Source organism: Melospiza georgiana, chromosome 17 (assembly GCF_028018845.1).
Source record: "Melospiza georgiana isolate bMelGeo1 chromosome 17, bMelGeo1.pri, whole genome shotgun sequence".
Taxonomy (NCBI): domain Eukaryota; kingdom Metazoa; phylum Chordata; class Aves; order Passeriformes; family Passerellidae; genus Melospiza; species Melospiza georgiana.
In genome coordinates, this window is record NC_080446.1 from 8,075,065 (window position 1) to 8,099,400 (window position 24,336).

The 24,336-nt window shown below is 52.2% G+C and overlaps 1 protein-coding gene across 1 annotated transcript in view; it reads right to left on the minus strand.

Moving 5' to 3' along the window:
* Positions 1 to 24,336, minus strand: part of CDH22 (cadherin 22) — a 78,841-nt gene that overhangs the window by 51,098 nt on the left and 3,407 nt on the right. Inside the window, exon 2 of the mRNA XM_058036016.1 lies at positions 1,184 to 2,152. Within this exon, the coding sequence (XP_057891999.1) occupies positions 1,184 to 1,402 (219 nt within the window). The 5' untranslated portion in view covers positions 1,403 to 2,152. The remainder of the gene's footprint in view (positions 1 to 1,183; positions 2,153 to 24,336) is intronic.

Sequence of the window (24,336 nt, forward strand, 5' to 3'; positions counted from 1 at the left end):
TACAGTTCAGAAGAAGGATTAGCTAGAGAACCCAGATTTTATGGAAATGGTATCGGCCCTCCAGAAAGCACATGTAGGTGTGTGAGAGGCCTCCACGGAGGGCAAGCCCTAGTGCAGGAAGGCTCTGGACCCCCAGACTGTGCTAAGAGGGCTGGCACATTGCCGGGGACAAGGAGTGTCCCAGGCAAGCGCTCCATGCTCTCCCAGCGGCAGGAAAAGCCTGGCCCTGCTGCTTCCAGCCCTGGGGATCCCAGGCAGGGCTGCTGCTGCTGTGAGCCAGGCGGGTGACGTGGTGGGTGATGTGGAAAGGGGCTGTAAAACGGGTGAGTTGTAGGTTTGGGTTCAGCTGGAGCAGAGGCAGAGCCAGGCCTGTGACAGGCCCTGTGCTGCTCCCAGGGGAGCCATGAATTAGCTGGGCCTGCTCCGAGGGCGGCGCAGGAGCGCGGCTTTGAGTGTCTGCTGAAACGGACACAAATCACCACTGAAATCCCCGCTGGCCCCCAGCCAACAAACCCATTTTCAAGCTCCTCCAGACTCATGCCCAGACGGCTGAGGCCATCAGACAGCCCTGCTCTACAAGCTCTTGGGGACTTTCCTTTGGGGTGAGCCCATGCCTCCAGCTCCAGTGTACTCCTCTGACTGGTCCCAACAGCCAGCACTGCCTTCACCCAATACAAACAGTCCAAACACTGCCTTCATCCAAATACAAACAACCCATCTGCCTGATGTGAGGGGCAGCTGCTTCTCCAGAGCTCCCAGAAAAGGATAAAGCCCAGAAGCCCAATGTGAAATGCTCCTTCAGCCTCGGGACACCAGGAGTGGAGGGAGCAGAGGTCCATGTCCAACCTTCCCCAGAGGTCACACACCAGGGAAGTGTGGTGAGCTCCCTCCTCCAGACCCAGTCCTGCCCAGTATGGCACTGTCACCTGTCCCACAGAGACAGGGCTTCTTGCACCCACCCCCAGACACCACAAGAAGCCGGTATACAACTGTAGGAATGCAGATGTAAGTCTTGGTGTGTCCTGGGAGCACATTAACCTCACCACCCCCAAGCAGGGACCAGGCTCCTGCCATCACAGTCCAGAGAGTGTGAACAGCCTTCACAAGGGCCCTCTCTCTGCTCAGCAGTGCCAGCATATCCACCCTGCCCCTGTCCCCCCATGGAGACACCAGAGCAGCTTACCTTCCCCACATAGAGTGGCTCCGTGCCTGTGTACTCCTCCACCACAAAGAACTGGTTCCAGACCCAGCCACGCTTCACTCTCCCTCCTGCCAGCAGTGCAGGATCCCCGGGCTCCCCAGGGCCCTGCCCCGCTGTGTGCATGGCCCAGCAGCCCAGCTCCTGCATGGCACACAGCAGCAGCAGCATGGTGCACAGGCAGCCCTGCAGACCCTTCGCCATGGCACTCTAGGGGGCTGCATCAGCAGGAGCTTCTGGGTGTGCAGCCAGCATCCTTTAGGGAGAAGCAGGAGGAAAGTCCACACAAGGAGCTTCTGGACAGGCAGCCAGCATCCTTTAGGGAGTAGCGGGAGGAATGTCCACACTAGGGGTGTGAGGCTGGCTGGTCAGTGCAGAGCATCCCTGTCCCTGCTGCATGCCGTGCCCTGTCCTGCCTGAGTCACATGTGGGACAAGAGGCGGCCCGGGCTGCCCGCTGCTGGCGTGGGAGCAGTCAGTGCTGGTGCCTGGCAGGCTGCTCCTGGGTTTGCAGAGGAGAGCGTGGCAGCTGGCATTTGTCCCTGGGGACAGAGCTGCAGGGCTCCGTGCTGGGCTGCCGTGGGTCTGGCTGGGCAGGGGGGCGATGCCCAGCCTGCTGCTCACCCTGCCTGCGGGCACGCGGGGCACACACACCCGCTGCTGGCATTGACAGGAGGAGGAGCAGGAGGAGGAAGCTCTTCCACAGAGTTTTCCACAGAGGAGTTGACAGGATGAGCTGCTGTGGCCAAGGTCTGCCTGTCCTGTGGCAGCTGAGACTACTGTGCAAGGAGTGTGGCAAGGCAGGTGTGTGTGGCACAGGTGCAGCTCACAAGGCCATTTGTAACTCCATCCCAGTGCCTGCTGACGGGTCCTTGGCCCAGGTGATTCCAGTCACTTCCATTCTCTGCTGGCTCACGCAGGGAGGTGCAGGGCAGTCAGCAGCATCTTCAGGAGCCTGGAAAAAGCCAAAGTGTCAGAGCTGGTGTGAAAACACGGCCCAATGTCCCCCTGTGCTGCTCCTGCAGCATTGTCCAGTATCTCCCACCCTGCCCTGCCCCAGGTGCTCCACTGCCAGGCCAAATCCCACAGGTCCTACAGAGCAGGAACACAACAGGGAGGGCTGCAGAGCTCCCAGCACTGCAGACATCTGCTCCAGCAGGGACTCAGAGACCAAGGATCCTGCTGACAAGGGCAACCCTCACCACATGGTCCTGGCTGTTGAGAGGAGTGATGTGTGTGCCTGGAGGGAGTCACTGGTGCCCACCCACACTGCTGGGAGATGTGCAGCAGCACTCCTGGCACAGCACAGGACCAAAGCATAGCAGGCAGACAAGGCTCACAGTGAGGGATACCAACCTCTGAGCATGGGAGGTGCAGCCAGTGCAGACACTCCTGCAAGCCCTCCTTGCAGAACCTCTCTGCCATCTCACCTCTGCAGCCATGGGCAGCAGGAAAGCATCTGTTAAAGAACTTGCCACGTGGCTGACTCCAAAGGTAACAGTTTGAAAAAGGGCTCTGGTGTAAGCTTCAAGCCACTCTCAAGGCACCAAGGGCTGGGAAACAAGACCTTTAGCCAGGGAGCACATGGAGAGATGAAGCCTGACCAGGAGATGGGGATGCAGCATCCATCTCTCCCTGCACCAACACCCTGAGGTTCCACCAGAGCTCTGCAATACCAGCCACAGACTGATCTACTCATGAAACATGCACCAGCCTGCAGAATTCATCTCCTGTCAGCTGCTCCTCTGGAGGAGCAGAGGAGAGCAGAAAGAGGGTGAATGGAAAGGCAAATGATCCTGGACTAGATGTCCATCTACTCCCCACAGAAAGGGAGCTGGGCTGTGCTTTGCACAGACCCCTGCATGAATCTGAACAGTTCAGAGGAGGGACAGCTCCCACATATTTCTCCAGCTCTTTCCCTCACTTGCCATTCCCCTGTGTGACTTCACCAATGGGGCCATTTCCCAAACAGGGAATCTCTGCTGCACTCCTTCCTGTCTGCATTCACTTGTCTGGACAGACCCTTCCCTGAGAACCACAAAGCATCATTCTACACTGCCTGCTCATGGCTCACAAGTTGTGTGTCACACAATGTGCACAAATCTGTTCACCAAAAGGTCTCACACACATCCCACCCCATGCACAGCCAAGATCACTCACACTCACTGGCTCCTTCTGTCCATTTCTGCCTCGTTTGTGTGCACACACATTTCCTCCCATCTACACACACTGCATTCCACTCACACATGCACATCAGCTGTCACATGTGCCAGCCCTGTGCACTTCATGCTCCAAGGAAAACAGGGTCTCCAGTGTATTTTTATGTTGGCAATCACGGTACAGAAGCAGTAACATTGCTGCCACCCCTCCTCCTTGCCAGCCCATTTATTATAAAGATATTTCACACCAGCCAGGTGAGTTGTTGGCAATGTGTCTTGCAGCCAGGCCTCCCAAGCAGAAATGCTTCCTGTCCCTGCTCCCAAAGGGCAGCTGGTGAGGGTCCCTATCAAACCCCAGAGTATTTAACTCTGTACACCCAGGGGAGCAAGATGTCCTGTAGGTGGGGGATGGACTGAGCCATCTCTTCCCACACAGAGGGTAAAAGTAATTTCACAGATCAAATGCAGAGATTGGGGTCTGGAGCAACAGAGCTGAGGCTGCCCAACCCACAGCAGGCTCCAGAGCAAGACACTCACAAAACCAGTGCAAGTGTGCTTTATCACACTTACCTGGCTATACAGAAGATAAATACAGCCAGACATAGTGCACTGCTGTCACAAACAGCACCTCTCCCAGCTCTCACACCTAGGAGAGCTCTGGTTATTTTGGAGTAGGTTACCCAGACAGTGAGACATGTCAATAAACTGAGCAGCAAAAGCTGAGCCAGAGCAAGAGTTTCAGGTCAGCAGCAAGGGCAAACAAACAGTAAGTGTGGGAAGAACACTCTGCCCAGCATCTCTGCCTGCCACTCTGCAGCACTTTTACAGGCAACACCTCTGGTTGTATCCAAAATCTGAGTACAAGGAGCTGTAGCTGGTAAACTCAACTGCCAGAAAGAGAATTTAGAAAAGAATCCATCTGCATGTGTTCTCAGGACAGCTATGTCAGCCAGAGCCTTGAGGAGAAGCAGCCACCACCTGCTGAAGTCTGCCATTCTGCTCACCCAGCATCCTGCCCTTGCCATCCAGGAGCAGATCCAGCCACACTGATTTATAAAACCCTGCCAGAAGCCTGACAAGGCAGCAGTGCCAGTGCCAGGGTGCAGTTCTGCAACACTGAAGGCCTTCTGAACACATGGGGAGGCTGCAGGAAAGCCAGTCCAGTGGAGCAAATCCTGGCACCACAACCAACATCAGCATCCAGGGTGTCCAAGCGAGCTGGCACAAAGGCAGCACATTCCCACTGCCTCCAGAACCCAGCACTGGGGCACACAGCTGGCAGAGAGCACCAACACTGGCTCTGTGACAGCAGCAGGAGCCACCTTGATTCCCCTCATCACACCATCTCACACCTCAGTGACATCTGATTTCCTCCAGGACACAGGAACCCCAGACACTCACTGCAGGCAGCCCTGTGCACACAGAAATGGCAGAAATGGACGCTGGCCCTCTCTGTCAGCCTGACCAGAGTCACAGCACACCAGTGGAATTAGCACAGTCCCAAACAGCATCAATAAACCAGTAACAAGAACAGTTTAAATGCACACACTAAGGCAAGGCAGGAGAGAGGAAGTGAGGGCAGAAGAAGATGCTGCAGTGGGTGAGCTCCACTTGAGCAGAGCTGCTCCCTGGCTGGCAGACAAGCTTGCCCACAGTTCCCAAGGCAACTTGTTCAGTCCTGTTGCATCTGAGCACTCCACAGAGCAGATTCTGCCATGGAGAGAGAGTCCTGCTGAGCACCCATGGGGCTGGGCTGCGTTGCTGTGGGAAACACAACCTTATGTACAGTCTCAGCTATTGTGCTGGGTTTATATTTCACAGATTCCTCATCTGAGCTGATGCAGTTTGCTGGTGTCACGTGCCCAAAGTTCAGCTGCTCTCAGCTGAGCTGTGTGCTGCTCTTCCTGTGGGCAGCAATGCAGGTGCTGTAACCAGAGCTGCTTCATCCAGACATCAAAGCCCAACCACAGAACCTGTGCTGAACTCCAGTCCCCTGCACCACAAAATGCAGGCCCAGAGACACATCTCTAGCCAGGCTCATTGCCACAAACCAGATCCTGCTTCTCCGGTGGCAAATTCTCAGCCTGTGTCTCTTCTGTGACAGATTCAGGGTCATGTCTCTCCTCCGTGTGCAGAACCTTCTTTCCAGCTGCACATCACAGACCTCTTCCAGAAGCTGCAAAGCCAAAAGCACCAAGTCCTACTCATGCCCTTGCAGCAGCAGGAATGAAGACACCCCAGAAGGTCCCATGCACAGGAACCAGGACTGTTTTCATCTTTTATGAAAAATCTTTTCTTTAGGATTTTTCCTCCTGAGAAGCGGAGAGGCCTCAGGAACAAAATGTAAACATTGATTATCTGCTGCTGTGGAATGCAACTGGTGCATCTGTGATTGGCCCACGTTGGATGTTTCTAATTAATGGCCAATCAAAGCCCCGCAGGCTCAGACAGAGAGTCCGAGCCACAAACCTTTGTTATCATTCTTTCTTTTTCTATTCTTAGCTAGCCTTCTAATGAAATCCTTTCTTCTATTCTTTTAGTATAGTTTTAATATAATATATATAATAAAATGATAAATCAAACCTTCTAAAACATAAAGTCAAATCCTCATCTCTTCCCTCATCCTAAGACCCCTGTGAACACGGTCACACAGGACTAGCACAGTGTTTATTTCCCCATCTTATTGAAAACGTTTCACCAACAGCTGGAAGTGCCCCTTCCCCCTGCCACACTTGAGCAGTGGGGCTGTAAATAATCATGGGAATTGCTGCAGCCCAGCCCACAGCAGCACACAGGTTCCCATGTGGCAGCACGCCCAGCACACCACAGCAAGCAGGTTTCCATGCAGAGTGTGAAGCACCAGACCCTCAGACTGCCCCAGGCCCAGGGTGACGTCCCCTGTCCTGCTGCTGCCATCCCCACCTGCAATGATCAGCACAGCTCCCCCTGCCCTCCCCAGCAGAGCTCGTGCAGTTTGTTGGTGTGCATTTGGCACAGCTCTACTGTACATCATGTTGACAGTAGAAATTACATCCTGAGCTTATGTTTTACACTGTGCTCTGTCAGAACTCACCGCAGCCCAGTGATCAGGACAAATTGAATAGCATCCCGTCCATGTCAATATTTATTTCATTTTACAAATGCAGGCTGATGCAGGAGAAAGTAGGCAGGGGGAGGGGGCAGGCAATAGCACACCAGGGCAGCAGTGCCCAGCACGGCACAGCCCTGCATTGCTGCCAGCAGCCCAGGGAGGACTGTCCCACCCAGAGGGAGGGAGCATCCCCGGGACCTCGTGCACACAGCTCTGCTGGAAGGGCTGGCACACCAGTACTGCTCCTCTGACAAGCCCTAAGAATTGGTAAAAAACACAGAATTGCCCACCAGGTTCCAGGAGATGCAAAGGCAGGGAAGGAGAGCCCTCTCTCCTGAACCCCAGGCTGCAGCCTCAGCAAACGAGAGCTTGGATGTGCTGCTCTGGCTCCCCACTCCTCCCAGCAGAGTGGCAGCAGCATCAGAGCTGCTCCAGCTGCTCAGAACAGCCATGGGGATGCTACAAAATCTGCTGAGGAGCAAGGCACTGCTTGTGCCACCCTCTAGAATGCAGAGCCACAGCATGAATGACAAGCACAAGAGAGGAGCTCCTTAAAGCTTGGGCTTTCTTCTGCTTTACCACAGCCCAGAGGACACCAGGAGAGGAAGGCTGCAGTAGGAGGGTTGCTGGACAGAGACAATTCCTCAGCCTGACACCCACAGTCCTCCTGCTGCTGGAATAGCTGCCTGCAGAATGAGCTCAGGGCAGCACCTCTCACACAGCTCCAGCCCTGCTACCCAGCAAAGGCAAGGAAGGAGCAGAAGCAGCACAGCAGGGACAGGGACAGTCCTTGGGGTGGGGACAGCACCTGCAGGCAGAATCCCAACCCCGTGGCTGAAAACTGGGGGCCTGTGGACTCCCATGCTCCTTGCAGTGTGCTCTCCCAAGGGCAGATCCTGCAGGGACAAAGGGGGCACGAGAAGAGCTGTGGTGTGCCCTCATCCCCAGGGTCTGGAGCAGAATCTCTGACCAGTCATGGGGAGCCACACAGAGTTACAGCACACCAATGGAAGCAGCACAGTCCCAAACTGTGGTTCTGCCAGCTTTGGCACTGAGCACAGCCGCCTCACAGGGAGGCTGCAGAGCAGAGCATGGGGAGATACAAGAGGCAGGCTGGAGATACAGACAGAGCACAGTCACAGCTTTGTCAATGGTTTGCAGCTCTGCTTCCAACAGGCAGGACTACAGCACCTCTGGAGACAACCCAGGACAGAAAGCCAGACAGACAGAGCTCCTACCTGACTCCCAGCAAGCAGCCATGAGTGCCCCACTGTCAGAGCAGCAGGAAGAGCACAAGTTTCACACAAGTTCATGTTCCCAGAACATGCAAACCCATCTGGAGACCCTTTCTAAATAGTGGAGCCAACCTCCAGCATCAACCAGCCCCCTCCATTCCCTGCCCAGCTCCTTCTCACCCCACTGTGCCTCTACCTGAGAGCTCAGAGGGTGAGCACTGGCTCCAGCACCATCCAGTGTCAGCTGTGTCACCTCAAGGAACAGCTGAAGCCACGTGCAAGCACAAGAGCAGCTCTGGGGGTCAAGTTAGTGCCAGCTCAGCCTGCAGCCCACAGGGAGCCCACCTGCCTCACGTGTGAGAGCGTGGGCAGCACAGCAGCCCAGCCTCAGACAGCCCTGCTGGGACATGGGGCAGGGAAAGCAGCAATTACTCCCAGAGCAATTCTTTCCAGCTCTGCCTACAGAGCAGCACGGGCTGTGACCACGGCTCCTCCTGTTAAACAGGATTCAAATCCGCTTAAAGCTGGGTAAAGGAGCAGGCTGGCTCCACACACCCCCCAGATCTGTTGTGTGAAGGTAATGCAGGCATGGCAAGGCTGCTGCAAAGCTTTAAGATGGTTCATAATCTCCAGGCCTAAGGCTAAGACATGAACTCAGGCTCTCTGGAGCTCACTTTCTCTACTGGATATTGTAAGACAAGATGAGGCAAATACAGTTTTTTTTTTGGTTTTTTTTTTTTTTCTTTTTATAAACTTCTCCTCGAAATACAGAGAGGAGAGATGAGGCAATCTCAGCAGACATAAAACACTGTCAACTCCAGGCCAGCCAGGGGTATCACAATCAAGCTTCCAACACCCCACACGCTGTCTCTTGACAGGAGATGTCAATAGCACACCAAGCACTTGGCCAAGCACCCATCCACATCCCCATAGCTCCTCTCCAGCATTCAAGAGGCACCTCAGGATTCCCCCTTTGGGCTGGACAGTGGAATGCACTGAGCCCTCTGGAATACTCTGCAGCTTTAGAACACCAGGGACCAACAGCTCAACCTGGCTGCAGCCCCCACAAACCAGTCCTTGGCTGGAAAACATGAACACACATCACTAATTCAGTAAGGGAAGGCAGCACTGCTGAGAGAGAAGGTGTGGGATGCCCACTCACACCAAGACAGATGATGGTCACAGGCACTGCACTGCAAGCTCCCATCCCAGCAGGTCCCATCAGTGCTTTCATTTAAGTCTCAATGTTCACATAAAGCTGGACAAAGTACCAGAATACTGGTGCCACATCTGTTGGGAGCATCTGGAAGCTAGACAGGTTTTTGCCACTGCAAGCTCTGCTGAAATTGGGGTTTTGCCCACTGAACCCTCTGCTGAAATGGATCCTGCAAAAGGCAGACTCTAACTCAGCGTCCTTTCCAGAATATCACCAAATTTTGCCAATCAAGAGAGAGAAACCAAGAGATACTGACCTGGATAGCACTGTGTACAAATGCTGGAGATCAGTGGGAAAAGGATCCAAAACTCTAGAGGCTTTTTAATTAAGATATTTAAATTACTTTTGTCTTTACTTACACACTGAAAGGGTCATGCAACCAGTCACTGGATAAGCTTTTCCCAAATGCGGGTCCAGACTGTGCAAGGCAACATTTGGTAGCAATCTGCCTTTCAGCAAGTCTTCAGCCTTGATAGAGAGCCCAGCAGACAGACAATGATAAAATCAAGTTCTCCCTCTGATGTCACCAGAGCCTCAGCTTTAACAACAGGGCAGAAAACCCATTATCCGTAGTAAAAGTTTAGTCATGCTTATTTTTGAAGTAAATCACTGGATTTCCTCTTTCTGCTTCCTTGGAAGTGTTCTCTCAGCAAGGAACTCCTCCATCTGCCTTTCTTCTCAGATCAACTTGCACAGGGTTGAGGAAAGTTGTTTTGGCAGAGGAATGTGTACCTACACAATGCTCAGCTCTGTATGACTAAACATGCCTCTTTCTCCCTCCTTTTTAAGTTGCTTTAAGTTTAATTATTGTCCGCTTTGATGCTGCCTTGAGAAATTATAATAGAAAAATGAGGCAACTGCCAGAGCAGGAGCTATTCACAACCTTTTGACTTCTCATGTTCAGTCACTTTCTGCTATCAGACACACTGTGAGGAACAGTATTTGTTAAAGCTCTCACACAAGCATTGTTTGGAAAGAAGTATTTTCAAAGTTTAGGAGGGTGGTTTTTTTTTTCCTCCAAATCTTCTCTAGTCCAAGTTTCAAAGAAATTTTAATTGCAAAGAAAATCTCAACATTTGCCCTAGGGAAGAGGTTTTTACAGCCATAACGGTCTCGCTCTGCAGCAATTCTTTCCCAAATATGGAATTTTCATGCCTTGTCTACGTGAATACAATACTTTTAATTTGTCTTTAAAAACAGTCTCTGAGAGGAGGTGGAAGCAGCCATCACAGCACCTCTGTCACAACTTCTGAGATGGACAGAGCTCCTCCTGCTGTGGGGAGAGAGCTCCAGAGCTCAGCCCAAGCCTTTCATTTTAGGATGTGGACAGAGAGCCGTGTCTGAAAGCCATTCCCCTAAGAGAGCTGCATCTTTTATGCCTCAGCATCTCCTGAGAAGCCTGAAGTGCTCTTGGGCAGAGAACCCTCCCCAGCCTCCCCTGCCAGAGCTGCTCCTGTGGCCAGCCCAGGGACACACAGGGACTGTCACAGACATCTTTCCATGAAAAATCCTTTCCTTAGCATTTTTCCTCCTGAGAAGCTGAGAGGCCTCAAGAACAAAATGTAAACAATGGTTATCTGCTGCTGTGGAATGCAACAGGTGAATCTTTGACTGGCCCATCTTAGATGTTTCTAATTAATGGTCAATCACGGCCCAGATGGCTCGGACAGAGAGTCCAAGAGAGCTGCCTTTGTTATCATTCCTTTCTATTCTTAGCTTAGCCAGCCTTCTGATGAGACCTTTTCTTCTATTCTTTTAGTATAGTTTTAATGTAACATAGATCATAAAACAATAAATCAAGACTTCTGAAACATGGAGTCAGATCTCTGTCTCTTCCCTCATCCGAAAACCCCTGCGAACACGGTCACAAGGGACCACCATCACCTCCTTCCTTGCCTCCTGCTGCACTTCTTCTGGCCCTCAACACCACCAAAAGTGACAGGAAAGGAAGGGCACGAGCCCAAAACAGGACAGGTGCAATCAGAGCTGATGGCCCAGACAAAAGGCCATTTGGATAGGAATTGGAGGACAAAGTAAAGTAAAAAAGCACAAAATAGAATTCTTCCGCTTTGACAAATGTGGAGGGAATTGGCTTCTTTTAAGCCAATGTTTGGCAGATGCATGAATTATTTATCATTCAATATTGTGTGATTAAATGGAAAATTGAAGATGTTCATAGCTCTGTCTGCAACTTCCTACCTCTTGTGAAAGACTCCTCAAATTCCTACACAGAATAACAAGTGGGTATTAGAGTGAGTCAGAAAGGTTCAAAGAAACCTCCTCCAATTTGCTTCTCAAGGTTCAAGGTCACATTTAGAGACTCAGTCCTCTGGTGAAATAAATACCATGGCAGGCACACATCACTTTCAGGAAGGGCTCTTGCTGCTGCTACTCTTCTTCCCCATACATCTTAATCCTCTTAGCAATTTTGTCCTTGGAAATCCCTCAGTCTTCATGACAGGAGATCTGCAACCCCTCCTCACAGAAGGCATGAGGAAGTCCCCTCCTTCCCCTGACAGCACATTGTCATTTTGAGATTCGGACCAGGCTCCCACAGGATCCTCCACAATGAAGCAGAGATTGTGAGGGAGGACAGGAGAGCAGCAAAAAACCGGGACAAGACCTGGGGGGCTGCACCTGCAGTTCTGCAGTTCTCACAGCGCTTTTCTGCACTGCAACAAGATCATCTGGTTGAGCACAGCCCAGAATAGAAGCCTGGACCACCTTCCCACTGCAGATGCCTCTTTGGGTGCCTTTGGTCCAAGCTAAGTGGCTTCCTCAGCACCTCAGGACAAGCCTGCAGCAATAAACAGCTGTTAGCAAGGTGGAAGAATGAGTGTAATTAGTCTCCTTAATGCCAATTTCAGCCTGATCTCTCACACTTAAGAAAACTGTTACAACGATTTTCTTTTTTTCAGAGGAGCTCATTAAATAAAAATTAGAAACAAGATAGCATAATGGGTAAGAAAATTGTTTCTGCAACATCCTGCTAAAATCCAGCACTGCCCTGCCTACAGACAGGCTTTTCTGGTTTGGAAGAAGATGCTCCAAACCTTCCAAAAATTCCCCAGGAATTCCTAAGCACCAGGAAGAAAAGAAGGAATGTGGCACCACGGGAATTTAGGAACCTGAAGCAGGATGGTGCAGAGCCTCATCCCCCAGAGAGGAGGCAAACCTGCTTTGCTAAGACTCAGCACTGTGCAGAACACTCCACCACAGCTGGCAGGAATCCCTGGCAGCTGAGTCTCCAACACAGGCAGCACATTTTGTTTATTGTATCTGATCTATAAAAAGTTTTCTCTTGCTTTGCTGAGGTCCGCTCAGCAGGACAGACAGAGGGACTTGTCACTGCCCCCGGGGCAGTGTTATCTCTTTATACTACAAACTACGTATAACGTGTTTACAATTACTTTCCAAAACCTATCACTTATGTTAGACAGTGAGCTTCTACTCTAAACCAATCTAAAAGTGCCAACATCACAGCAAAAGATGGAGGTAGAAAAGAAGAAGAAGAAAGGCTGGACATGCCCAAGTCTTTCTACCTTGTCTCTAAAACCTCTATTCTAAAAACTCTAAAATCTACTTTTTCACTTAGTGATAATTTTATTATTACACTACTTAAACTTTTGTCGCTTTTAGGTCTTCATACAAAGCTGGTAATTTGCTCTATGGGTCATAATCAAACCTACAGGTGTTCTGGGCTGTGTGCTAGGGTCTCAGAGCCCCCTGGCAACTGTGGACACTTAGAGGGATGTATTGAGTTCTGACAGGGACCTACACACTGGAGCAGATGTGCCAGGAATATTCAGAGCACAGCACCTGCAGATAAGAGCTCCTGCAAAATAAAGGGCTGACCTCCTTGTAAGCAACTTGCAGACAACAGCAACAGGCTAAATTTTGCATTCAACCATTAATGATTGATGCATTATTTATTTGGAATCATTTGCTTCATTCTGCTAATCACATCACCACTACCAGCTCCTGACAATGAGCAGGGCTCGCAGCCATGTCCCAGGAGCCACTCACTCAAACCAAGCCTGGTGGCCTCAGGGCTATTCCACCTCCCCAGGAAAACATCCAGCCTTTGCCAAAAGCTGCTCACCGCCCTGCAGACACCACATGCCCTCTGATGGGCAGCATCTGGCACTGCTCACACTGCCCCAGGTCCACCAAGGGCTCACCTGCAGTCAGGAGAAACCAGCAGCACACTCATGTTCTCCTGCCCCGAGCCCTTCTTGCACTTTGAGCCCAGCCCTCATGTCATGGTTAAACTGCACAACAAGGTAACCACTGTAAGTTTCTGCAAAATTCAGGTGTCAATGGCCCAACTTGGGCCCCACAAAGAAGCCCTCCCTGGCAAGGGCAAACAGCCCCATAAAGAGAACCCACATGGAAACTAGACACCTCTTTGTCCCCTCAGTGCCACAGCCCAGAATATCCCATTTGTGTCCCCCCCAAGCATTCCTGTGCCACTTTGCAGGTAAAACCCACAGCAGAGGACACAGACACCCTTCCCCAGAGGAACCAGTCCTTTGGGAATGGACCAAGTCCAGGTGGGAGCTCTGGAGACAGGGACAGAGAGACCACATGTCCCAGGTCATTCACATGTAAATGAAGAAGCATTTTAGCATCCAGTCTGCTAGAAATCAAATTCTGATATCTTTCCATGCCCACTAAATTCTGTTCACAAAGACTAGAAAAAAAAAAAGGAAGCAAAAGCCTTAATAAATGCTGGAAGAGCAGGGAGCTCCCACCAGCTCCCAGCCCAGCGTAGCTCAGGGATTATCTAGGCAATAGTTTATTTTTCTCTCCAGTATCATTTTCCCAGCTTGATCTCTACTGTCGCAGTATGATGGTTTCACCCCATTAGCCTTGCTTAAAAAAGTGATCCCAGGACTGTGAGTGTTATTGCCCACATAAATCAGGAGGCTTTGAATATGGAGCACCTTTAAATAAACAGCTGATGGAAGTGAAGTTCCGGGATCATTATTAATAGCTTTTCATTTCTGTGGCCGCTGTGCTGTGACATTCTTTCCCAGCAGAAAGCCTCTGCTTCCTATCCCCAGCACATCTGATCCCCCGGGTCCTGCAGCCAGGATGAATGACTGCACCTCTGTGTTAATTGCATCGCCTGCTCCACAAACAGAATGCTAATATTAACCAGCAAGAGGAGGGGAGTCTGCACACCAGCAGTGATGGGACACTTCAGAGAGGGACAAACCAGTCCCACTGCCTTTTCCAGGGCTGCTCCTTCCTCCTTCCCTCGAGGAAGGGCAAATCTTCCAATACACACCAGTGAATGTTACAACAGGTGACAAGGTCCTGTTCAATTTCTGTCCTGTCTGAAGCGCCTTGTACTGGACAGACACCAATTTTCTCTGCTCTGCCAGCAATATTACACCTCTCACAAGCCCCCTGGTAAGGAAAATGATGCCACTCTCTGTCATCCTGGTTTTTTAAAGATTTTTTTAAGCCTTCTGATGTTGACATTCTTGTAGGGAACTTTCTCACACACTTTCTGTAAATAACTCCTTGTTTTGCATTCCTTTATGGAGGAGGAGAAAGTTGATGGACTGCTGGTCTGTTCAGTGTCACTGGAGAGGTGGCACTGTCACCCTCCAACCCACTGTCACTCTTGGAAAACTATAAATGTTGGAGTACTTCCCTTTTTCTTACCTTGAGAACAGTGGTGTGTGCTTGTTCCTGTGCACACAGGTGCTCCCAGGTGGAATTCCCAAAATCTTCACATGCAGGACCCAGAGCTGCCAACCCTGCTGCATCCACAAATGACATCTTCCCCCAGGTTTGTGGAGAGACCAAGTTTCTCCTCAAAGTGTGCTCAGGCTCTCTGAGGCACTTTGCCCAAAGAAAGAAGGAAATGATCCTGCTGACAGCCAGCTCCAACAAAGTGACCAATGTAAGTGCTGGCAAAGAGGCTCCACAGTGCTCCAAGGTGCCCAGGAAAAGGCTGGCACCAGAGGGTCCTGCTGCTGCAGCCCACCCCCATCTCCTTCTACTGTTTTTGAGTCGTGCTGCTCAAAGAGAAATCACAGGGGAAGCGAAAACCCAAAAGCAGCCTGTTGCTGTTTGCAGGGACAGACTTTGCAACAGACATTTGCCATACATAAACTCAAAGGGCTGCAAAGAGCAGCAAACCACGGGAACAGGTGATGGCTTTTGATTTTACTGCTTGCTCTTTTCCCAAATCCAGCTCTCAGCAAGGAGATTTGGGACACAGGCATAAATAACAGAAGGTTCACCTATGAGAAAGCAGAAGTGGGAGCATCAGAAAACTGGAGTGTGGCTGAACAAGGCTGAAAGAGACCACTACACACTGGGAGTACATTCCTTGGAGGGCTTTGAGAGGGACAAAAAGTGTTAGATATGGCTCCTGATTTCAGAGCCCTTTTCTAGCTCTGAATTGTGAGGGACTAGCACAGCAGAGACACATCCTTATGACAAGACTGTGTGTCTCTGGATATGATTCTGCAAGAATACAGCACCAGCCTTCCCTCTGCAAGGAACTCTGACCACTTTGCTGAGTGAAGAGAAAGATTTGATTCCTCCTCAAGCACTCCCCCAGTGCTGTATTTGCAGACTGAGAACCAGCATCCAGCAGCAGCCACCCAGGGCCTTCAAGCACAGGAAACACAGTGGGTATCACACATGCAAAGCTCAGTGCATCACAGAAACACTGCTTTCCAACCACCAGACTTCAGCATCCCATTGAAGCATCACCTCTCAGCAGAGGCCAAATGTGCAAATTGCAGTTGAAAGGGAGAACATTTCTGAAAGCTTGAAGCACGTGAACACAGCAGACTGGAACAGAATCTGCAAGTAGCTTCACTTTAATGTCACTACCAAACCAACAACACAAAGAGGAAGGGACAGACTGGGAGCCCTGGGAACAACCACTCTGCTCAGCACAACTGATAAAGGGAAATTAATCATTCAGTTCCTCCATCAGGCACAGGGGTTCAGGGCTTTGGTGTAAAACTCCATCAAACAAGACTGGCATCTTCACTTCTGACATTCCTGGATGGACAGAGGACACAGCGTGGGTTCTGCACAGGGCTTATTTCACAATCCAGCCCTTTGCCTCTGACACTCCTGGAAACAGTGAGGCTGTGAGAATCTTCCCAAGCCAGCACCAGGCTTTGAAGGGTCTTTCCTCATGTATCTGCACAAAGCTGGGACCTTGGGGCCTTGTACGTGGGTTCTAATGTTATTATTATCAAAAGGAATAAAGAGGGACACGGTGAAGTCAGAGGCAGCAAAGCAGCCCAGGCAACAAAGGGAGGAAGAAAAAGAGAGATTACAGCAGCAACAGGGAGGACAGAAAAGCAGATGGACAAAGTGCATGGGAAAGAATAGAGCAAAGGGGATAGACATCCACGTGGGCAAGCAGGACTGTGCTGGAACACGGGGGAGTGTGGGCGTGCAGGAGGGGGCACAGACGCTCACACAGGCAGGTGCAGCAGCCATTTGCAGCTCCCAGTCCTCCTGCCCAGCCCAGGCTGCCAGCCTGGCACTGCTCCAGCCAGGGATCTGCCTGAGAGCACACACAGCACTCCCCTGGCCCAACCCTCTCCAGTCAGCACAGCAGCCGCTCTAACAGAGAAAGATCCCCGTGACCAAAGACAGACAGACAGACAGACAGACCCTGGCTCTGAGCACCCCTCACTCCCCCCAGAGCAGTTCAGTGCCTGGAAGAGGCAGAAGTGGCAGGACACATGTACAGACACAGCCACCTTCCTGTGTGGTTTCCTCCTTTGTCACCCTCGCACACATTAACCCTTTGCATCCTGCTCTGTCACTGCACTGCACACCCTTGCTTGCACTCCCTCTGTCCTCTGGGCTGCTCCACTTCTCCCTGCACACTCCTTCCCAGCTCCCTTGATGACAGTCACATCAGAACCCAAATCCCCAGTCCAGAGCCCAACACACCCAGTCCATGCTGTCACTTGCACAAGTGCTGGAATCCAAACTGCACATCACCCCCTGTGTGCTCCCGCTCTGATCTCCAGGCCCCCACTGCTCCAGCTGGACACTGTGTCAGGACTGCAGCACAGACTAAACGTGCTCCTCTCCAACCCACCACCAACCTCAGGCTGCTGAGCTGGCAGCAACCTCAGGCACAGTTTGGGCATCCAAAGCCAAGCAGTGTCCAGCCAAGAAGCCATTCTTGCTCCCCTGGGCCTCTGAGTTGTTGTACATGTCTTTCCCCTCACCTCTCCATCACACCTCACAGTGGTGTGACACCAAACTCACACCTTGAACACACAGTCATGGTGACTCCAAAACAGAAAAGCAAGACACAGGTGCCCTGAGCAGGGCTGGTTACAAACCTCTGAGAGGTTCAGGACCAAGCCAGACACAAGCACTGCATGTGGGCACTGCTTGGGCCCCCATGGTGGAGGACACCAAGAGCATTCACTCATCAAACAGCTTTCCACATCTTGGTACACAGAGGTACAGACAGATCTCACACACAAAACATATAAAGCATTAAAAAGTTATCAAAGACTCCACGCATTGTCTAGAAGAGGACAAAGAAAAAATAAAAAGCTATTTCTATATATACTTGGGAAGCACCAGATAGCACAGTGATGGACTAGATATAAAAAAGATACAGATGAGTCTCAGTCCCAGCCTTTGATCTCTCACAAGGGAAATGCATGTGCTGCCTTCTGGAAACCAGGACCAGACATTGTGTCCTACCCCTGCCTAAGCCCAGCTCAGCTGCAGTTTAAAGAAAAACCTTCCAGCCTGGTGCTTCACAGTCCCTCCCTCTCGTTTCTATTTCACAGCAGCTTTTCACAACCCTGACAGTGCTTACTACAAGCAATACCAGCTCAGCTGCAGGATTTTCTCCTTCTGGGACAGACTAAGGTTTGGAAAATGCTTCCCTAGAAGCAACAAACTTGTCTGGAGCCTGTGGCCAGGAGCTGAAGGCAGATGCTGAGCAGCAGCCCTGGGCAGTCCCGGGTCAGAGCCTGTCCTGCCAGCTCCAGGAAGGAGCTAGCTGAGGATCATTTACACCAGCTCACCACTGACACACAGTCCCGCTCACCAAGGCTTGCTTTCCAGCACTCTGCTGCCTCTCCAGCTTCTCCCAACACACACCATGCCTGGCAGCACCCCACACCTGTGTCCTGGTCAGCCTGAGTGTGCTTTGGCCAGCACACCCACAGGACAGAGGCCCCTTCTCCTGCTGCCCAGGTCTGACAAGGATTCTTGTCGAAGCCATCTCCCTCAGTATGAGCACTAAAAGGTATTTAATTGTATTGGGTATGGCTGGAAGGGAGTTAATTAGCTTTGCTTGGTGCTGAGTTTTAGCTTTGTGACCAAAACAAAACTGATATTTTAGCTACTGCCAAATGGTGTTTGCAGTGTTAAAACCCTCTCTGCTTCTCACCACGTCCTCAGTAAACAGACTGGGGTGCACAAGAGTTTGGGAGTGGATTACCCAGATCAACCACAAAGCTACCCTGTCTCATCTAACATCGTGCTCAGCAACAAAAAGGGAGAGGAGGGATCTTGGGGGGTTTGTCATCTTTAGCTCAGTAACTCCTGGACATCAGTCCATGCAGAGAAGGCACTGAGTGTTTGCCTTTGCATCCCTTGTTTGCTTTCTCTCTTCTTCCACTTTCACTCATTAAACCATTTTTATCTCAACCCACACACATTTTCTTTTACTCTTCCTTTCCTTTTCCCATGACCCACTTGGGAATGAGGGAGTGAATAATTGGCTGTGTGGGGCTTAGCTGCTTACCAAGGCTATCCCACAACAGCCCAAACACTTGGCTGCACCAGTACAGGCCATGTTCACAGCCAGAGCAGAGGAAATCAGACTGCACCCTTCCAAAGGCATTACCCAGAAAGCAGCAGAGTGGCAGAATGAGAAGCTCCATTCTCCTTGCACAGTGCCTTGAGCCTCAGTCCTGTGAGGAGAGCTCACATCTCCAGCTCTGGAGCAGCCAAGCACCACCCCACTTCCCATCTAATCCACTGAAACACATTTGCACTCTAGGTGCAAAACCAATTAAAGCCTCAACTGATGGTTCCAGCATCACTCCCAGCAGACACGAGTCTCCCATTACACAAAACCGCTTTTTAAGAGAAAAATCCATAAATGCTCACCTGTGGTGGCTACTCCAGCTGGGGGGGGTTCAGTGCCTGCGTTCACTCCTTACATCCATTGCTTTGTGATACCAAGAACAGGAACAGCAACATCTGTCAGCACAACAGTCCTCTAGGCAGGACTGCAGAGCTCCAGATCAAAAACCCTTGGCTGCCTTCACTAACCCAGCTCTGGGGCAAGGCAATGTCTTGATGATGACGTCCCCATCTGCAGGGTCAGCCCCTAGTCACTCGTGCCATGGGGACACAGAGCGGCAGCCCCAGCCCTTCGCACACCTGGGGACTGTCCCCTGCCCACGCTCCGAGCTGTGCCATCAGCCCTGCCACACCTGCCACCGGGGCTGCTCCTGGCCTGCATCGAGCTGGGCCGCACCAAACCCACCCGGGGGCTCACCTGAGAGCTCAATCTGGGCAACAAAGCGGAAAAGAGGGGTTTGGGAAACACACAGCGAGACCACAGAGCCACTGCCCAATGGAGGGCCCTGTTCTCAGCTCACCTCTCTTTCACATTAATTGGTTAATTGGCACGGCGGGCTGCGCACAGGAACGGAGGAAGGCTGGCTCCCTCTGCCGGCACCGGCCCGACCGGGAGCCCCCGGCCCGTGTCTGCCCCCGGTACCGGGAGCCCCCGGCCCGTGTCTGCCCTCCGGTACCGGGAGCAGCCGGAGCCCGGCCCGTGTCCCCTCCGGTACTGGGAGCAGTCAGAGCCCGGCCCGTGTCCCCTCCGGTTCCGGGAGCCCCGGCCCGTGTCTGCCGTCGGTACCGGGAGCAGCCGGAGCCCGGCCCGTGTCCATCCCCGGTACCGGGAGCAGTCAGAGTCCGGCCCGTGTCTGCCGTCGGTACCGGGAGCCCCCGCCCGTGTCCACCCCCGGTACCGGGAGCCCCCGCCCGTGTCCGCTCTCCGGTTCCGGGAGCAGCCGGAGCCCGGCCCGTGTCTGCCGTCGGTACCGGGAGCAGCCGGAGCCCGGCCCGTGTCTGCCCTCCGGTACCGGGAGCAGTCAGAGCCCGGCCCGTGTCCCCTCCGGTTCCGGGAGCCCCGGCCCGTGTCTGCCGTCGGTACCGGGAGCCCCGGCCCGTGTCCGCTCTCCGGTACCGGGAGCAGCCGGAGCCCAGCCCGACACCACTGACCTGGCAGCGCTGTTATGAACAAGTTTATAGGATAACTCAGTAAATCGATGTTTGCCCTGTTTGTTGGCTGTTAAATGTTAATTACCCGGTTGAAATTGTTGATTCTGTTAGCCGTCGGTGTTGTTGGTCACTATGCCCAGCGGCCCCTTGCCTGTGCATTTCTGTCCCGAAATGGCTTTAGCCGTAGAGAAGGTGACATGTGAGTAACATGTAAATTAAAACACAACGTGCAATTCGAGAGAAGAACACCCTAAAAAGAGGAGCCAACTTGCGGTGTAAGGGACTGAGTGACATGTCCTACTCGGGAACTGTCACTCTATTCCATGGGTGTGATTTTGGGTGTCATCATAACCTTACAAGAACAGGACCAGGATGAGGATTTTGGACGATAAACTTTGCAGTTTTCCTAGGCACGCTCATGAGGGTGGAAGCCCCAGCTCTGCTACACAGCAAAGCTGTTTTACCTCCTCCTCCACGTCACTGAAGGGAGCAGCAGCACCCAGAGCTGATTTCATAAATAAAGACATTAAAAAATGAGCAGGTCTCCTTGCCCTTATTTTTACTACACTTTGGGGGCTCGCCTTACTACACCGCCAAAATCCCCCAGACCTTCCACAGCACAAATTCAGGGTGCCCAGGGAACGGGTGCCCTGCCTTGGGACAGCATTACTGCAGCAGGAATTATTTTGGAAAAAACACCATGCTGCTGGGAAACAGCCCGGGAGGGCTGTAGCAAACGGGTGTTCAGCTGACTTCTGAAAAGTTAAAGCAGGGATGTAATTTCTTAAGGACTCTGCTGATGCTCAGCTATTCCTACCTGCCATCAAAAGGTTTAGCTGTATTTCATAAGTGGGAAGGCAGCCAAGCTCAGAAAGCTGGTGAAGTCCAGCTCTCAAAGCAATGCCTCCCTCCTCACCTGTCTGTCCTCGACCTTCCAGACTCCGGTGGCAGGGAAAACAATTCCCTGTCCACACAGGCACAACACTGTCACATGTCAACAGCCACATGCCTAGCTGGAGCCATAACAATAGCAAAGACAGCACATTTTCACACAGCTAAAAACACTGAATAGGGAAAATACAGAAAGATCCAAGGGTAACTCTGCAGTTTGGCAGTGGTGGGGGTGGAACCAACAGTGTCCTGTCCCAGGTTAAGAAGATGATTTGCTCACTGTTAGTATATGCACAACTCAACTGATTCTCTCTAGAGAGGGTGATGAGGACAGGAGGAGGTGCTCAGAGCTTAGGAGCCACTTTTAATGACAAGGATTATTGGAGAAACAGCATTTTGGGGATTTGGGATTCCGGGAAGAAGCTGCAGTAGGAGCAGAGGGAGATAATCCCAGTGTGACAGACAGAGACGCAAGGAAGCAGGACGGGAGAAGGGAGTGCAGCATCCCCAGACACACACAGAAGTTACTGTCTGGCTCAAGGGAACATCCATTCCAGAGCAGGAGGCTGCCAGAACAAGGGTCTGGCCCACAGCTTCAGCTCTCTTCCCTCCTGGCATGGCCAGACCAGTCTGGTTCCTCTGGACCAGCCAAACCTTTATCTGTCCTTGCTGACTCTGGCCATCAGCGGGGCCAGAGGCTCCATCTGCCCCACCGGGCAGAGGATCAGGCTCCCTGGCCAGCCTGTGAGCAAACAGCCAGCCAGGGGCTCCCAGGCTCTGCCACAAAGGCAGCAGAGGGGCACCGAGGGGGCAGAGCCAGGCCAGGGCCAAGGGGACACAACCCAGGGTACCCAGCTCCAATACCTCTGAGGTGGGCATGGGGCCCTTGCTGGGCTGGTGTCTGCCTGCACTCAGCCCAGCAGAGGACAGGGAAGGGCAGCAGTGCTCCAAAAGGAGTCCAGAGACAGATGGACGTCACCTGCAGAGGCTGTGCTGGGTCCCCAGGGGCTGCCATGCACTGCACTGGGGATGAAGCTGCCCCAAGCCTGTGGCTGCAGCACCCAGGAGGGGCTGATTGTGTACAGACCAGGACAGCTCCTCTGTGGGAATGAGCTCCCTCCTGCCAGGCCACTATTCTGACCACATCTCACCCTTCTGCCATCAAAACCTCAGGGAAGTGCCAGCTTACCAAAGCAGGGCTCAGCTCCTGTGCTTGCTCCCACAGCTGCTGCTTCCAAATCTCTCACTCACAGCCTTGGTGCGCAGGGTGAGCACCACTACCTGTACCCACACTCACACACGGGCTCCTGCCAAAAGGCATTCAGAGCTTTCAAGGCTCCTTTTATTGCCCAACATGTTTCTATGGCGACTACCTTCACATCCCATCATTGGCTGTGGAAAGCTTCTGGCCATCAGCAGCTTCAGGTGAGTTGAGCTTCAAGTCACCTGTAGTTTTTAATGCCACTGGCTACAGCCAGCTGGGAAGGGATTAACAAAGCCCCAGGTGAAGAGGGAATGGTGAGCATGGCACTGTCAAAGAGGAGTGAGCCCATTCTCCTTCCCCTTGGTGTTCTCTCAAGTCCTGTAGCAGGGAGGAGCAATAGAGAGGGGCAGGGGGTGTCTGCAAAAGGGTATTGGACATACAATTCTGCTTCCATGGTTCCCTGAAGGATTTCCCAGTCAGCAAAGCTCACAGAAGTGCCATAAGCAAAGCACAGGACCACTTCAGCCCAACAGCCACACCAGTGCCCTATCCACAGTCAGGATGCTCCCAGCTCTGCTCCTACAGGGCAGCCACAGATCCGGGAGTGCTTCACCTCTATCACAGCCACAGCTTCCATCATGAGCCAGGAGGGCCAAATTCAGCACACGTGACAGCAGTGACAGTGTGAGACAAACAGGGTGGCTCTGTCTGGGGAGCAGACCCTGCCCACAACAGTGTGACAGCAGTGCTAACAGGCACTTAGCCCAGAGAAGGGGGCTGAGGAGTGTGAGCCAAGGCATGGCTCTCCCACAAGAGATCTGAAATCAGCAAGTGCAGCACTGAGCAGAGTCAAAGCTGACTGAGTTCTGTTGGGTTTATTTTCTCCAGGCTCATGGGTGGCACTGCCAGAGCACGGCAGTGAGTAAAAGCAGGACAGCAGAACAGGGCACAGCAAGTGCAGAATTCCCAGACAAGAGCAGGAGGGCAGGACTGGGAACACAGAAGGGCTGCCCTTCCTGCAATGAGTACTGCAGCCTTGCCTTGTGTTCAGTGAGCTATCCTGAGATGGGGCACCCAGCAGAAAGGAGACACTTTCTGAAAAGCACCTTGATTTCCAGCTTGCAGGTGTAGCAGCAATGAATGATGCAGTCAAGCCTGGCCCTTGGGCTGGAGCAGATGGACCAGCTTTGGGCTGGCTGCCTCTCCTACGCCCCAGGGCACAACTACACCTGCTTTCAAGAAGGAAAATGCAGGGCCCTCAGCTTAGCAGGGTCTGTCCCCCACCTTTTAGGCAAAGCTGCCTTCTAGGAGCTCTAGGGGAGAGCTACCCCATCTGACACTGGTGTGTGCCCTCAGGCTGGGTCAGCAGCGTGGAAGCAGCTGAGACAGTGCCTGGAAACCTGTTTGGACACAAAAGCCATGCCCAGCCACCGAGGCACAGGCACCCAGACACCCCCATGCTGTGAACAGTCTCTCCTTGTGCTCCCACCTGCCAGCACAGTCCTGCACCCCCCTTTGCTGCACATGCACCAGGAATCATCAACAGCTAAGGGAGCTCCGGGGCTGCCGTGGGCCCCAAAATCATTTGCTCAGGCCCACAGTGTCCCACAGGCCTCAGAAGAAGGTGCTGTAATGCTGGCAAAGAGCTGAGACATCCATTTGCAAGAAGAATTCCAACCACACTGCAAGAGGATCTGAGGAACAGCATCACCAAGAAGATCCACAGCTGGACTTGGACCCTCTGCAGGCATCCCAGCCAGCCCTGTGGGGTCACAAAAGGCACATACTGCTGGAGAAATATCCAATTTTGCTGCCCAGAACCAGCACAAAAATGCCTTCCAACAACCATTCCCCAAAAGGGTACAACAGAACTCCCTTCTTCCTGCCACGGCACAAAGGACAATAAAAAGAAACAAAAATGCAAGAGATACTGAGCCAGGATAAGGTAAGGTCTGGACTAGACTCTGAAAGCAGAGTTGTTGCAAAGGGTAAAATTGAAAATTACTGTAATGTGCTGTATTCCTTTTATGGACTTCGCAAATAATAGAAAGTGATGACTACATGAAAAGGAA